At 37.0% G+C, this 15,554-nt stretch overlaps 1 protein-coding gene across 1 annotated transcript in view; it reads left to right on the top strand.

Moving 5' to 3' along the window:
• Window positions 1-274: 274 nt before the first annotated feature.
• The window catches only part of RGS7 (regulator of G-protein signaling 7), a gene marked incomplete at its 5' end in the record, with an annotated part of 65,776 nt that continues 50,496 nt past the window's right edge, over window positions 275-15,554 (top strand). Inside the window, 3 exons of the mRNA XM_009070024.1 lie at window positions 275-298; window positions 379-488; window positions 12,443-12,494. Of these exons, the coding sequence (XP_009068272.1) occupies window positions 275-298; window positions 379-488; window positions 12,443-12,494 (186 nt within the window). The remainder of the gene's footprint in view (window positions 299-378; window positions 489-12,442; window positions 12,495-15,554) is intronic.

The following is a 15,554-nucleotide window of genomic DNA, read 5'->3' as shown; positions in this document are numbered from 1 at the left end:
AATCAACTATTTTAACAGGTAATCAGAAACTGTTCTGAAGAAGAAAAGCAGTCTGCACCATCAGGGTAAAAATGATAGCTGCTTTCAGCTTCAAAACAAGTGAGTGAACATTAAGGTAGCTGCCTGTTAATGCTGATTCAAGTAGTGGAACTGCAGCTACAACTGGGATATCTAATAGCTATTTGTTAAGCAAAGTACGGGGTTTTTTTGCTTGCATCATTATATTACACAGAAAAAGACAGCTCTTTCATGATGGCAGGACTTTGACTGAGAGCTAAGTGGCTCTCTGTACAAGATCAGGTGAACTTTTGAACAAAACTAACTTGCTGAAAAGAAGTTATTTAGCTTTTTAAGTCCATCTTTCTTTTGTTCTTCCAACAGTGGAGGCTCTACATTTGGGAACACTGATGGCAGCACATGGCTATTTCTTTCCAATCTCAGACCATGTTCTAACACTGAAGGATGATGGCACCTTTTATCGATTCCAGGTATTTTCAATATGTTCTTGACTTGCACAAATGGAGGTTCATATTAAAGATCCTACACAACAGTTCATAGCAAATTTTAACCATACTTTGTCTCTTACATAACCTGGTGATTTGTGGAAATTACTCTGAAAGTAAAAATCGGTAGAAGGATTTTATATATAAATTGTCAGCAAAGTGTTAAGATGATAGTGACCATTCTGATATCTTGAAAAATTGTGATTATGCTAAGTACGGAAGTGTCTCAATAAATACATGAATATAGTATTTTGGAAACATAGTAAAGCAAATTAAATTATCTTATTGGCTCTTATTCCTAGTATCATCTTAATTTGGGAAGGGAGACATACTTTCAATTATTAAGCCTACAGCAGAAATTGGATAAATATTGGAGGGTAATATTTATTTTCCTTTATATGTGAGGATTTCCTTCTTGATAACTGAGTAGTATTAGAGCAGTGTGTATTGAAAACAAATGCAGACAGTTTTACATTGATCTGTCAGTCCCACTCCATGCAACAAATATGCAGATGTTTCAGAACAAGCTGGAAGGATATATATGTATGTATGTGTGTATCTATACTTACTCGTATATTATTCAGATACCAATATAGTTGTATTTTATTATGTTAGATTTCAAACTAAGGCCCTGGGAGCAGGAGTGCTGCTTCTCTAATAATGAATAACAGGCTAAATTTTGCAGAAATGACTTGAAATACCACCAATGACTTGAAACAAATATGATTGCACAGTACCAGATTATGTATTCTAGAGAATGAATTAACTCTGTTTGCCAGGTGCCACCTTTGACAATGGTGGTTGTGTTCTCTAGTGCTCTTCCTGTTAGGTGGTCTTCCTGGTAAGTACCACAAACAGCTGCTGCAAGATGTTCCCTAGATATTCATTGCTTTGAAATGATACAGTCATCATTGCTATGATATTGAGGATATGAATACCACAGTTTGGTAATTCTACTCTGTTACTTCTAAGTGTGTTAAATACAGAAAAATAATATCTGGTGGAACAAAATCTATTGTCTTCAAGATATATAAGTCTGAGCTTTGGCTTAAACATCGTTTAAATAAGAAGCCATCAAGAATAAAATAAAACTGAGATTGGGGTCTTTAAAATGCAGGAGAAAATATTGGAGACCAGTCATACTATCAAACATTGTTTTATATTAATCTCTATACAATACTTTCATCAATATTTTGGCTTAAGTTCTATAGATCCACATAAGGCAAGAGGACTTGTAATATTTGTCTAACAAAAATCTTTTCATGAATATAATTAAATGTGTACAGCATAGTCTGGCAAGAAAGAGAATTCTTATTGCATACATGCAAACAATATTATCATATTTTCATATTTAGATCCCATGGGTCATACAGTTCAAAAAACTTGTCCTTCAGCAGAACAGAATGTTAGATGTGTATATGGGTAATACAAAGAGCAGTCGTTCCAAGCCTTCTCCCCCAGATCCACAGTTACCTTTGATCCTGGAGACAGTATTTGAAGGAAAAGGTGGGTTTTTTTACGCTCATGGGGCTTTGTCCTCAGTGCTCAGTATAAAAAGAGATGGCACATGGGTGAAGAGGCTCACTGATATGGTTATGAAAGGAATCATGGAGTAGTTGAGATTCCAGTTCTTGGCTTGTGTTTGAATAAGTAGCAGCCAGAAGGACAAAAATATCCAAGAACTTCATTTTGCAGAGAATAGTACTTACTTATAGGAGTGCTAGTCATTGAATTCTGCACAGCTGCCAGCCTGCTTCTGCCTCAAGCATGGAAACTGAGCACCTCAGCTAGCATGATAGTTCAACTGAAGGAAAGAGTAGATTAAAATTAACTGCACTGTGAACAACTGAGAGTACTGTAGCTACACTGCTGTGGGCTTTCCTCAGAGAGGTCTACAGCCTAAATGTTTGGACATGAAGCTTCAGTGAGGGCTAGATTGTAAAATTATATCAGTTTATTTACATAAGAATTTGGCACCTATTTGACATATGGATATGAAATAAGATACTTTCCTCAAGTGTTTCTCTGTATATATCTGTAGTGTTTGGGTTGTTTTCTGTTCTGTGGTACATTTTGCATTGCTATTCCTATGCTAATACTGTTTAAGCAGTGCAATTTTAGATGTTAATGCATAGCATGAGAAAAAATTCATAGCGGAGTCATACTGTTAACTGAAGTAGTAACTGCAAAATTTATGTGATTACAACTCTATGTTCCCCACCAAAATAAGGCTAGTATAACATCTCTCTGAAGCAGTTAAATTGGAAGATGAAGATAGCATACTCAATGGGGAGGAAGGTTTGACCCCAAATGTTTGAATTTTGAACTAGAATAGATGTGTTCAGGTACTTTGGAAATAGTGCCCTATGAATATTTCTGGATATTTTATTAGAAAGATAAAACCATGTACCTGCCAGCACTGAAAAGTTCTAAAGCCATCCCTGCAGAGAAATCTCTGAAATACAAAGACCTGACCTACAAAACCCAGACTAGCTATAATAATGTTCTCCATGCACTTCATGTTTTGTTTTCCAGAGAATGACACATTCTCTCCTGACAGTAAAATTACTTCCGGTTTGTTTTAAACAACCTTCTGTTGTATAGGGATAGCTAAAAGCAGTTGAGATTGTGCCTCAGTTGGGAAAATTCTCTTTTACAGGCAAAATTATACTTTTTCAGTTATTATTCTTGCCATCAGGAGGCAAGAGTATAGTTATGTCTGCTTTTCTAAATAATGTGAAATAAGCAAAATAATTCTGGATCATTCTTTGACCTACTCAGGTGTTAATTAGGTTAGTTTCTGTGATATCATTTTAATTCACAGGATATGAATCGAACTATTAATTGCCTTACCCAGAGAGAAATTTTTTATTAGTCTCAATAAGAAAAAGCAGAAACAATTTCATTGCGTTTTACTGATAATTTAAGCCTGGGACCAAAGAAGGAACTGAATACCTGAGAGCAGATAGATATGAGGGCCCAAATAAGAAAAGCAAGCTGCACCTTCCTGGTGCCAAGAATTGCTCATGGAGACCCTTCATCCATGTTCACATAAGTGATAATATGTCTGACTCATCCTCTCAGCTGGTAAGCTTCCGCAATAGTATCCCAGGGAATGACATGTTGAGTTCCCCTACAAGTTTCAAATACATACTAAGGTACCTTCAATGTTCATAGTGAAAATATATTTTGGCTTTAAACAAACACCTAGGATACTTGAGACTAATGATAGTCACACTCCCATTTTTAAATGAGATTAATTAGTGATTTAACATAAATTAATTTTCAGAGATGAGGGTTAGGTTTTGCTGTTGTTCTGTAACTTTTAAGGTGGAAGGCACTAATAGCTGAGAAAAAGTGTGAAAATGGGAACAGTTTTTTATGAAAGCATGAATCTGGTGAAGATAGCAGCAAAACTTATGGAGCTTGGCAAGATGAAGGTATAGACTGTCATGTCTTCTCCTGTTCACCACTAGGCACACTTTCTTGATAAATGTGTTTAAATTTTCTGGCCTTGTCTTCCCATGTCTACAATGGGGGTAAAATTATATAGTAATCATTGTAAGGATCTTGAAATATCTTTGCTGCAAAATAGCTTAGAGTGTGAAGTGTTGTGGAAACTCATGTCTCAGGTGGAATTACATTGCTTTCTGCATCTTTTTGAGTCAGTCTTACTTGGCTAGCTGCCTCTTGCCTCAGTCCTGGGCCAGCCTCTGGCCATTCCAAATTCTGAGGCTGTGACTGAACATCACAATTCTCCAGCCACTCTCCAGAGCATTGCTGAATCATCTACTGTGCCTTGAGGGAAGGATTTTATTGGAAGCCAGATTTGAGAAATAAAAAAAGAAGCAGGTTGTTTTATCCAGCATTTGGCACATTTTCTTTGGCAATTGCAGGTGCAATGACTAATTCATTGTCTCTTCAGCTCAGGCTCAGTATATACAGGTTTTGTCTAGGTTTCAGAGGGAAAAAGGTTTCATATCCATGTGTATTTCTGACTGCCCCAGCAGTGCTCTTTTTATTTTTTAAATTTATTTTTCAGACACACTTTCCTCCATACTGCTTTCTGTGCTTGTCTTCTTTCCAGGTTTGAAAAGAGGAGTCATGAAGCCAAAATATTTCTTGTTTCCAAATTTCTCAACCTCTTTTTTAATGATTCTGAGCTAACCATGGAGCACTACTTGCTGGCATCCTTCCTTTATGGGCTTGACAGTGCTAGACTAGCAATCTTACCATTTTACCTTAGCAGGAGGTCACTTGTGTCAACTGCAGTGAATGTAAAACAGAATGCCTGTGAATTGTGGCATCCATCATGCAGGGTATTTGAGATTGTGCATAACTACTTTTTTAGCAAAGACTTGATTTCTGTTGTTTATAAAGACTCCCTGGAGCCTGTGAGAAGAATAGCAGTAATATGCAAAGATTTATAAGCAATTTGAAAATTCCTCCTGCATCCAAGTAATGGGATTTTTAAAAATGTCATGGAGTGGAGCAAATTCAGAGATGAGAACTCTTTTCTTTTTATTATCAACAAGGGCTAGCTGAAAGATGCTTAATAATTTCCCTCCTTGATAATATGGTTTAATGCATAGAAATTAATCATGTTTTATAAAAGCTGATGGGCAACACTGATTTTTACAAGTGGCTGTTTCATTACCTTGTATATTATTATTAATTTTGTGGTAGACCCAAAGCAGATCTATTGGCTTTATCATAGGATTGTTTATAATGCATAGCAGCCACTGCTGCCAATTTGTTTATCGTGGAATATTACAGGATTTTGTTTCATATGACTTTATTAACAGGAGGATTATGGATTTCTGTGGCTAGGTTTACCTAATGATATTAGTCTATAATGCAAGAGAACGAGTATGTGTTTGTGTCTGCAAAAACAGTTTTCTGTCAGTGGCATAAAGACCCCTGTAACAGCCTGTTTTGTTCTGAAGGCTTTAATGGCTCCACAATCACATCTGCAGTGCTAGGTAAGCCTTATTTCTCCAGCTCCTGACTTGTACTGACTGCAGATTCAAATTACATCTGCAATTAAACAAAGTGCCTCAAAAGCTTACGGATATAAACTGGTAGCATTATTTCTGCCTGGGATGATAAACAGTACTTGACTTCACCCAAACCATTCTACCACCCACCTTCCTTCCCGTTATAAGAGGGATGTCATGGCAAAATGACAAATATTCCCTATTTACTACTCCTTCACAATAAACTGCTTCATACTTCCTTCTAAGGAAAAGTAAAATTCTTAAATATGATAATTCCTTCAGGTTTTCTACATTTCACAAAAAAAAAAAAATAAACCCTTGGTATTCAGTGCTGAAATGACGTCGGCCCATTACAGGATGAGGCTGGTCACCTCAAAAACAGGGACACAGACAAGCAGGAGATGTTTAATGTTTTCTTTGCTTCTGTCGTCAACATTGATGACAGACTAAGGGGGTTCCAGCACCATGAACTGGAGGACCATGGCCATGACAATGATAAACTCCCAGTTGACCTTGATGTTGTGAGGGATCTGCTGCTCCAGCTGGATCCCATAAACCTATGGAGCCTGATGGTATTAATCCAAAAATACTTAAAGAGCTGGCTGATGTCATTGTGAGGCCTCTCTCAATGATTTTTGAATGGTCTTGGGAATCTGGAGAGCTCCCTGTTGACTGGAAGCTGACTAACATTGTCCCAATTTTCAAAAAGGGCAAGAAAAAATGACCCTGGTAACTACAGACCTGTTAGCCTCACTTCTGTACCTGGTAAGGTTATGGAAAATATTATTCTGGAAGGTATTAAAAAATACCTGAAGGGCAGTGCAGTCACTAGGGCCAGTATGGCTTTATGAGGGGAAAGTCCTGATTGTCAAATCTGATATCCTTGTATGACAAAGTAACTCACCTAGTTAATCAAGGGAAGCCAGCTGATGTAATCTTTTTGAATTTCAGCAAAGCTTTTGATAGCCTTTCACAATATTCTTCTGGACAAAATGCCCAGCATACAGCTGGATGAACACATCTAGAGATTGGTGAGCAACTGGCTCAGGGGTCAGGCACAAAGGGTTATGGTGAAAAGGATTACATCAGGCTGGCAACCAGTCATTAGTGGGTTCTTTGGGCTCCACCTTAGGCCAAGTGCTCTTCAACATCTTCATAAATGACTTGGATGCAGGACCTGAAGGAATACTAAGCAAGTTTGCAGATGATACAAAATTGGGAGGAGCTGTTGACTCCCTTGAAGTCAGAGAGGCCTTGCAGAGAGACCTAGACAAATTAGAGAGCTGAGCAATCACCAACCACATGAATTTTAACAAGGGCAAGTGCCAGATTTTGCGCATGGGATGGGGAAACCCTGGTTCTACATACAGACTGGGAAATGAGTGCTGCAGAAAGGGACCTGGGGGTCCTCATCGATGACAAGTTGAATATGAGTCAACAGTGTGCCCTGGCAGTCAGGAGGGCCAGCTGTGTCCTGGGGTGCATCAGGCAAAGCATTGCACTCTGTGCTGGTGTGGCCTCACCTTGAATATTGTGTGCGGTTTTGGGCACCACAGTATAAGATATTAAGCTATTAGAGAGCATCCAAAGGAGGGAAACAAAGATGGTGAAGGGCTTTGAGAGGAAGCCATACAAGGAGCAGTTGAGGTCTTTTGGACTGTTCAGCCTGGAGAAGAGGAGACTGAGGGGAGACCTCATCATTGTATATAACTTCCTAATGAGAAGAAGTGAAGGGTCAGGCACTGATCTCTTCTCTTTGCCAACCAGTGACAGGACCCAAGGGAATGGTCTGAAGTTGTGTCAGGAGAGGTTTAGGTTAGATGTTAGAAAAAGGTTTTTCACCAGAGGATGGTTGGGCACAGCAACAGGCTCCTCTGGGAAGTGATCACAGCCTGACAGAGTCCAGAAAGTGTTTGGACAATGCTCTCAAGCACATGGTACAATTCTTGGGGATGTCCTGCGCAGGGCCAAGAGTTGGACTTGATGATCCTTGTGGGTCACTTCCAAGTCTGAATATTCTGTGGTTCTGTGATTCTATTTCATAACCTTTTCTGAAAACGGTAATGTTGTAGTACAATATCCATAGCTCTCCTGGGGAAAATCTTCACTTATTTAGGGCTTCTAGATCATGAAACAAGGCATGCAGATTGTGTAATATTTGTGCTATAGGAATATGTGATATTGCAAGGCATGTTATAATTCTTCTATGGTGTACTTGGCATATGTGATTTGTAAGAGAGTTGAACCAAGATTTATTTGCATAGACCTTTGCACACACCTCCTATTCTCATTTCTGACCTCATTCTGTGATACCAGGGATCTTTCTACAAGATTCTTCGTACTTTCTAGTCTTTCTGAGTAGAATAAGGCAAATCTTTCTCCCCTAGGCTTCATGAATAACCGCTTTAGAAAATTCATCTAAGGGACTGTTAAATATCTGGGACAAGAAATTGTGTGGAGACTTTTGCAACCATTAAGTGGAAACATGTAAACTTAGCTCATACATTATAGTCATGTGTTATGTGATTAAACTGTTTGAGGTCTGTAAAAAGGGACAAATTGAATTTCACATTAAGACCAGAACTTTATGACTGTTAATACCAAACAATTAGGCAAGACAGTGTGGAATATTCCTTTTGGAAAACATCAGTCATGTTAATTACACACATTTATTGTCGATGCTTTTTTTCCATATAATCACAGCATTGCAAAGGTCCTTTAATCAGAAACTGATTTTTTACCATACTTTATTTTCAGTGTCTAGGTTTTTTTAAGAATTTTTTCGTGCTGTTTTAGACTTTCTTTCTGTTTCTGTCTTAATCCTGTCCCTTTTATTTTTGTTCCTGGTTTTAGGAGAGTTTTCCTTGTCTCTGCACAGTTCAATGCCATTTCCTGCTTTGAAAGTGAATAATAGATATCTACTCTTTGAATACAACTTTATCAGCAGCTGTACCTGCTTTTGAGCACATATCCCAGGTTCATACCATAAGTCTTTACTTGCTTTGGTCAAAATATATAGCATCTACTGTTTATTTCTCATCTAGTAGGGGCTTTACACTGTCAGTGACCTGATATGTTTTTTAAAAATCCAAGTATTAGTAACATTTGCCTTTTAAAGATTAGAAATAGATAGTGTATTAGAATTGTTCAATCTAGATAGTAGATCTAGAAATATTAGAATACAGAAAATTGAAGTTGTTTACCTTTTCTTGTAAAGGTAGTTCTTCCTCTTGCTGTAGTCTTGTGAAGCTCCTCTGCCTTATATTTGCCCCACAACAACCCCCCTGTTGTTGTGGTTTTTTTTGTTTAGATAACTGCCCATTATTCAAACTTACTTGAATGAATATTTTTTTTATGTATAAGTTGCCCTTTAGGTAACTTGCACCCCTTTAAACATCATGCAGATAATCCAATAGTTTTGATAACTCTCACCAGTTCGATACTAGCTGGTGTAGAGAGTTGGAGATAGAGGAGAAAGAGAAGTACCAGAGCAAGAATATCATAATCGTGTTCACACGTGCATATAAATCACAGTGCTGAGAGTTGTTCTTTAGTCTGGCGAGGCTTTTTTTTGCTTTTTCACAAATAAACACAGTTTACCCACATGAAAACACAATAAATCCTTAAGTGTTTTGTGCTCAATTTCATCAGGCTTATAACTTGAACTGTCAGACTTCATAAAAATATTTCCCTTCCTGTTTGGTTTTTTTTCCCTATGCTTTGCCCTGTAGTCTTATCTTCATGTCCAAATTAATTTTGGGCATGTTCGCAGAGCTGATTGCAGATAGACTTGCACTTTGTTCCCTCTGGGAGCCAGCTGGCTGGAGGCCAGCTCTGGCCACACTGCAGTGCCTGAGCTGATGAGCTGTACTTCTCAGCAAGTCCCATTAAATGCATCCGAGCACCAGGCAGGCAGGGTCGTAGCTTGCAGTTCCTAAGCAGCTTGTGTCTGCCCAGTTCAGAGCATCAGCAAGGAGAGTCCACATCTGCATGTCATTCCTTGGGCAGAAAGACCTTTATCTGGCCACAGTCTCTCTCCTTCTGGAGACTCAAACAAGGAAGGCAGTTAATAATCTTTTGTACTTATCTGCACTAGCTATTATTTGAACCCCTTTCTCATATTGTAATGTTTGCCTTTTGCCGGGTTTTTTTTTTGGCTTACCTTATCAAACATTATTGAAACTTTAATATGGTCTATCATGTGCTTTGCTAATTAAAATTCATGATCTGTTTTAACTGTCCTGCTTTTATCTCCCTGGCACAGGGAGGCTTAGTTTTATCCTTAGCAGCACACACCTTATTTTCTATTTTTTCCATGATCTCTTCTGCACATTTAGTTCATTGGAAATTGCCAGTGTGGTTACACTGGCCTGTCAGTGCACTTTCTCTCAAAAGGTACTCAGGAATTTTGTACAGTACTGCCTTCTCCCTTGCAACTCTTTTCTCTTAGTAACTTTCCCAAGAGACCTCCTCTGTCTGTTCTGAGCCTGCTGGCTCTTAAGCTGCAGTGCTTGTCTTTGCAGAATACCAGTCTCATCCTGCAGTCACTTTCACCTCAAGAGCTACACACCAGTAAAGTCTTGATCAGGTATTCTCTAATGGAACAAAAACTATTTTTCCCTGTTCCCTCATAAGCTTTGTTCAGCTTCAGAAAGGAAAATGTGCCCTTGGTGCATTTTCAAACTTCTCAGCATTGGTCTGAAGTGAGTCTTTCTGTTGGAAGCAGGTCCTGACATTGGGATGCACATTTTTATCCTTCAGAAAAGCCTCGACCACCTCTGCCTTCTAGTGAGCTAAAGTGACAACATTTCACAACACTGAAGATCCTGTCCCCTTTACCATATTCTCTTTAGTGCCCACAATTCCTTCACTATCAACATGCTAGTTCCAATAAAAGTTAAATGTGTTATTTTAACTAAATACTGAAAACAGTATTATCAGATTTATTCTCAATTGATATAATCTCTGTGAATGCCTCTCAGAACTATTTCTTGCAGTATTCTTGCTGGCTGAGCACAGCTTTTCATTCATGTATGAAACAAGTGTCCTCCTCTAACATCATAAACATTGAGTTGTGAATATATAGTATTTCTTCGTAGCCTGATGTGAAATGAATGGCAGAAGCAATTTTAGGACTTTCTCTAAATCAGAAGATGGAATTTATCTTTTTATCTCAGCTAGGATGGGAGTATATGTAAATTGTCAAGAGAAAGCCTAAGTATGAATTAGGAACTTTAAGCAAGTATACCCACAACTGGAAGAGTTTCAGCTGAGGCGCTGCCTGAGTAGATATTGTTTCTATGTATTTAATAACCCTCACTACATACTTTTTGCAGAAGCTCAGCTTGAACCTGTAACAGATGTTACTGTTAGCAGAAAAATGATTTAGTTGTGCTTTTATTCTTGAGCCTCTTCCGAAATACAGTTTATGCCCCTAAAGAAGGACTGTTCTCCCTCCCTGAGTTTGTAAACTGTATATTTCAATGATGGTGGCTGTTTGCTTTATATGACTCACACTGTTAAATTACTTTTACAGCTTCTTCTCCAAAATTCGCTGAGCGCTGCAATTCATTCTTTAGGGGTTCCTCTTCTTTCCATTTGTGCTTATCTGTGCTTATACTGGTCCCTTTGATTTCAGTGGCACTGTGAAGGAATGGTTGATTGAAGAATTACTTATTGTTGCTCCCTTACAAAGCACAAAACAGCTTATAAGAAACACATCTCAGCCTTTGAAGTTAGCTTGTGATGGTTCCTTTTTTTTTTACCGTTTATCTCATTGCTGTTGTTTGCTGAATAGCAAGTTCTAAATTGCTTCTATTAAAGTTGATGGGTCAATGTTACAATAGGGAGAGATTTCTCACAATATATATTTAACTTGACAACAGTTGGTGTGAATGTATCACCCTACAGCCCTGTTGGTTTCCAGATTAAACATTAAAACAATTTTGAGGGAAGTGGGCAGCAGGAGAGGTTTCCATTTGTGCTGCAGGGAGATCTTTGAGAAAGTAAGAAAGAGAGAATAAAGCAGAAGGTTTTCTTAAGGAAGCACCTGCATTTTGAAATACCATTCAGCCTAGTCCACACATTTAATGAGTTTAATTCAACTGCCAAAATAATATATAATTCTCTGTATCTGTGTGTATGTGTTAATATATAGAAGATGTTTTGTGTAAAAAATGTAAAATTTAATGTCAAATTTAAAAAAATGTAAAATATGTAAAAAATAATCATTGATGTTTTAACAAAAAAGTGACCATTTAAAAAATTTAGTTATTTGTATGAAAAATGCCTATACAGTCTCACATTCTTAATTTGGTAGAAGGGAAGTATTTTAGAAATACATTTAGCACAGTTTTAATATTCATAGTGTTGAATTAGTCGTTGGTACTTATATTGTCTTTCCCTTAAAAAAATATTCACATTTTAAATCACAATTGGTAAACAATTATTAAAAAATAGTCTTTGATAACTTTGTGAACATAGGTTAGTTTTAGTGACAATTTAAAACAAATAACTCCTGGGAAAGAATATTGAATATTAATATGTACTAATGAAAACTCTCCAAAATCAAGAACTGAATGTACTTCAAATGATCTTCTGTGTTTACACCTGCTAGAACTGATTCTTCAGGACACGTGATGGGTGTGTTTCTAGGGGAGATGTAAAAGAGAATCTCAGTACCTAAGCATGTGGGTTTTGTTCCACTAACTATGAGAATAAAAAGAACAATTTATTCTTCTCTTTCAATGTCATTCTGACATTAGTGTAACGAGTTTACAAAAGTCATTTTCTGTTTTGATGCCTATTTCAAAATTGCCAAGGTAACAATATAATACATCTACCAAAAATATAAATTGATTCTGAAATCCAGTATCAGTCCAAGAACTGTATAATGCTTGTATTGTCTAACTTGAGTTCCCTACCTTTTTGTTTTGTCTATAGACACCCTATTTTTGGCCATCAAATTGTTGGGAGCCGGAAAACACAGACTATGGTCAGTGTAGAACTTTTTCCTATTTCTTTTGGAAATTATGCATTATATGAATGAACACATCATTGCAGTCTGTCTTGTTTAATCATCCCACTGTTTAAAACATAATTATATGTCATGTCATTCCTGTGCAAGAACTGCTGATACGGAAATGAATGTGTTGTTACCTTTTTCAGAGTTTATCAGAAGTTTATCAAAGTCAGATTTTGGAGTCAATCTGGAGAGATAAGAAAAAAAACCAAAATCTACCTTGCCATTTACATCTTCTGTTTGCTCCAGCACATGTAATTAGTTTCAGCGATAAAATCTCAATGAAACAGAATACACTTTATTGATGGTTGTGCAATGGATTCAGACCCAAAGATGTGCCTAGTTTAGGCCTCTCATTTCCTCAGAAAATTAAATTTATATAAATTTATAATGGAAATTATGTATTATGGAAACTAGTATGGTTCTAATATGAATTATATTAGAAATATAAAATATACCTTGTTTATTTGCCTGTTTCTTGGGCCTTTATTAATAAATTATACATTGCAATTACTGATGTGTGCTTAGGCAGGAAAATCTGAAGATAATAGGTAGTAATGTATTAGAAAAAAAATCTCATTAAAAAATTATAACAAAATTGGGTGGCTCTGTACATCAAATAGTGACCTAATTTTAAAAGAAAATGGGTCTACGAGCAGTTTCCTGTTCATTCTAATCCAGACTGTAAGTAGTCAGCTCATCTGAATATCTGGTCACTTATTTAGGTAACTGAGCATGTACATGATAGCTTACATTTTCAAAAACTCAAGCACTGAAAGTCTCTGTTTGCAGCTTTTCTGAAATTTAGGTGAGTGTTCATTTGTAATATGGTTTCTATCTCAGCCCCTGAGAGCTGAAGACCTCAGGGATGGATGGTTCCAATAGATGCTTCCTTCCGATTTGGAGCAGACACAGTTTAATCTGAAATACATTGCTAAATAAAACAATTTCAAGCTGAGACTCTCAGCAGAGCTGGATGCCTTCATGGTAAAACTGGAAAATATGACAACTTCCTCATTCCATAGAAGTAGAAAAATGTTCATTTTTTAAAAAGATACTGATATTTGAAGATGTCCAGTAAATAGGTGTCGAAAGCTACTAAGGAGGACTAATTCATTCCACACGTGCGTGATAAGCCACTCCGTATGAGGAAATTAGTCACTGAAGGAGAAATGCTTGATTTATCACTTATTACAATGTTGTTTCCTTTCCTTTCCTTGAAGGTGTTACTTACTTTTCTCAGAGGGGCACTTCAGTATAGTCTCCTAATATATTAAAGATCAGCAAGTAATTTACTATGGTTTTAAGAGACATTGAGTTGTTCAGCTGTAGTGTGTATCATGTTACCAGGGGGATTTTAATAAATAATTACATGCTTAACAGTTCTGAACTTGAGATAAGGCTGAGAAAATTTCTGTTAATATCCTTTAATCTGAAGTAGGAGACACTAACTTTCTAGTCACAGCTGATCAGTGGATTGGTCAATGAATTATGTACATTAGGCAGTAAATAGAAATCTTATATAATCTGTTTCTTTTTTGCATGCCAGGAATATAGAGTTAAGCCTGGAATCTGTTTCTTCATCATGTGGGGAGGTGTATTTGTTGAACAGTAAATGTACTTGTTTGAGAGCTTTCGAGATTTAAATATGTTCCAGTTGGTGAATTTAAGCTCTTCTGTTCCAGAGGGGATAAGGAAGGCTAAGCCCTAGCCCTGCCATCTCAAAGCTCCTTCCAAGTCATGAGCCAAAGGTGCAGTCCTGTAACAAATGCACCAGCACCTCATGCAGCAAGACCAGCGCATTGCATTAGACCTTCTGAAGGTGTCTGTGTGTCACCAGAACAGGCTAGTGCTAGAGCACTTACAGGAAAATAAATTTTGAAGATAACTTTTCAGTACTGTTCTTACCAGGTCAGCACCTTCCCAGTCCCAGAAATTAGCATTTGTCTCATAAACAATGGTGTTCAGAGGAATACAGGAAAATCAAACATATAATATTTTTAAAAATCAAAATAAAGCTAAAGTAATTTTGAAACAATTTGAGCATGTTAAAGGATAAATTTCACCTCAAATATATGCCAAAGGGGTGCTGCAGATTATCATAGTAATTGTTGCTTCCTAGAAAATTTTTATTACAGATATGCAAATGCATTTCATACTTATCATGGTGCTGTGCAGTGCTCACAATTTCATGGACTTGTCCTGAGCAAGCTTGAACCTGCAACCTCTAAAAATAATGACCATGGCAGGCTTTAGAAGTCTCTCTAGACCAGCAAAACATAGACTTTCTCTGTAATCTTCCTTTATCAAAGTTATTAACAAAGCAAAGGGCTTTCTTTGGCATTAGCCTAACTTTATAAGCCTTTGAAAACACACTACAATGTTATTTTAATTTAAAACTTAATCCCAGCCGTTCATAATTACTTACCTATAGCTGGGCTGCTGTCCAGAATGTAGCATACTGCCAGGAAAATAATTTATCTTAAATGAGAAATTAGATGAGATTGAGATACGGTGTGTTAGTTTATCACCAGAACTAAGAAACAAATGACCTTTACATCTTTGTATAAGAGGCTGATATATTCTCTAAACTATTATTTGTTCCACATGAACTTGTAACAGTATTTTACTTAAAAAAAGACTCCAAAATGGAACCAAGTAGCCTTTTGATTGTAACTATCAAAAGATTGACTATTATAATTCTGAAGTTACTCAGAAACTGCTAGTTTTCATAATGTGCTGAAAATCTCCCTCCTTTTTTCCTGAAAATCATGCATCAAGAGATGCAAGAAAGATGCCTCAAATTGCAAATAATTTTTACAAAGGCAGGTTCTTAAGTTCTATCTATTGAAGATACCCATTTTAATGCTGTATGTCTTGGAGTCCACTCAGGCAGGACATGTTGTTCTGTGCAGAATCTCATTGGTTTCAGTGGGATTTTATTAATGAAAATAAATAACAACAACAACTACAACAACAACAACAATAGTTACTATTATTAAGGCTGTGTCGTGGTTTAACCCCAGCCAGCAG

This window comes from Acanthisitta chloris, unplaced genomic scaffold (assembly GCF_000695815.1).
Source record: "Acanthisitta chloris isolate BGI_N310 unplaced genomic scaffold, ASM69581v1 scaffold7112, whole genome shotgun sequence".
Classification (NCBI taxonomy): domain Eukaryota; kingdom Metazoa; phylum Chordata; class Aves; order Passeriformes; family Acanthisittidae; genus Acanthisitta; species Acanthisitta chloris.
Note: the sequence above shows the minus strand (reverse complement) of the source record. Positions and strands in the feature narration are given on the sequence as shown.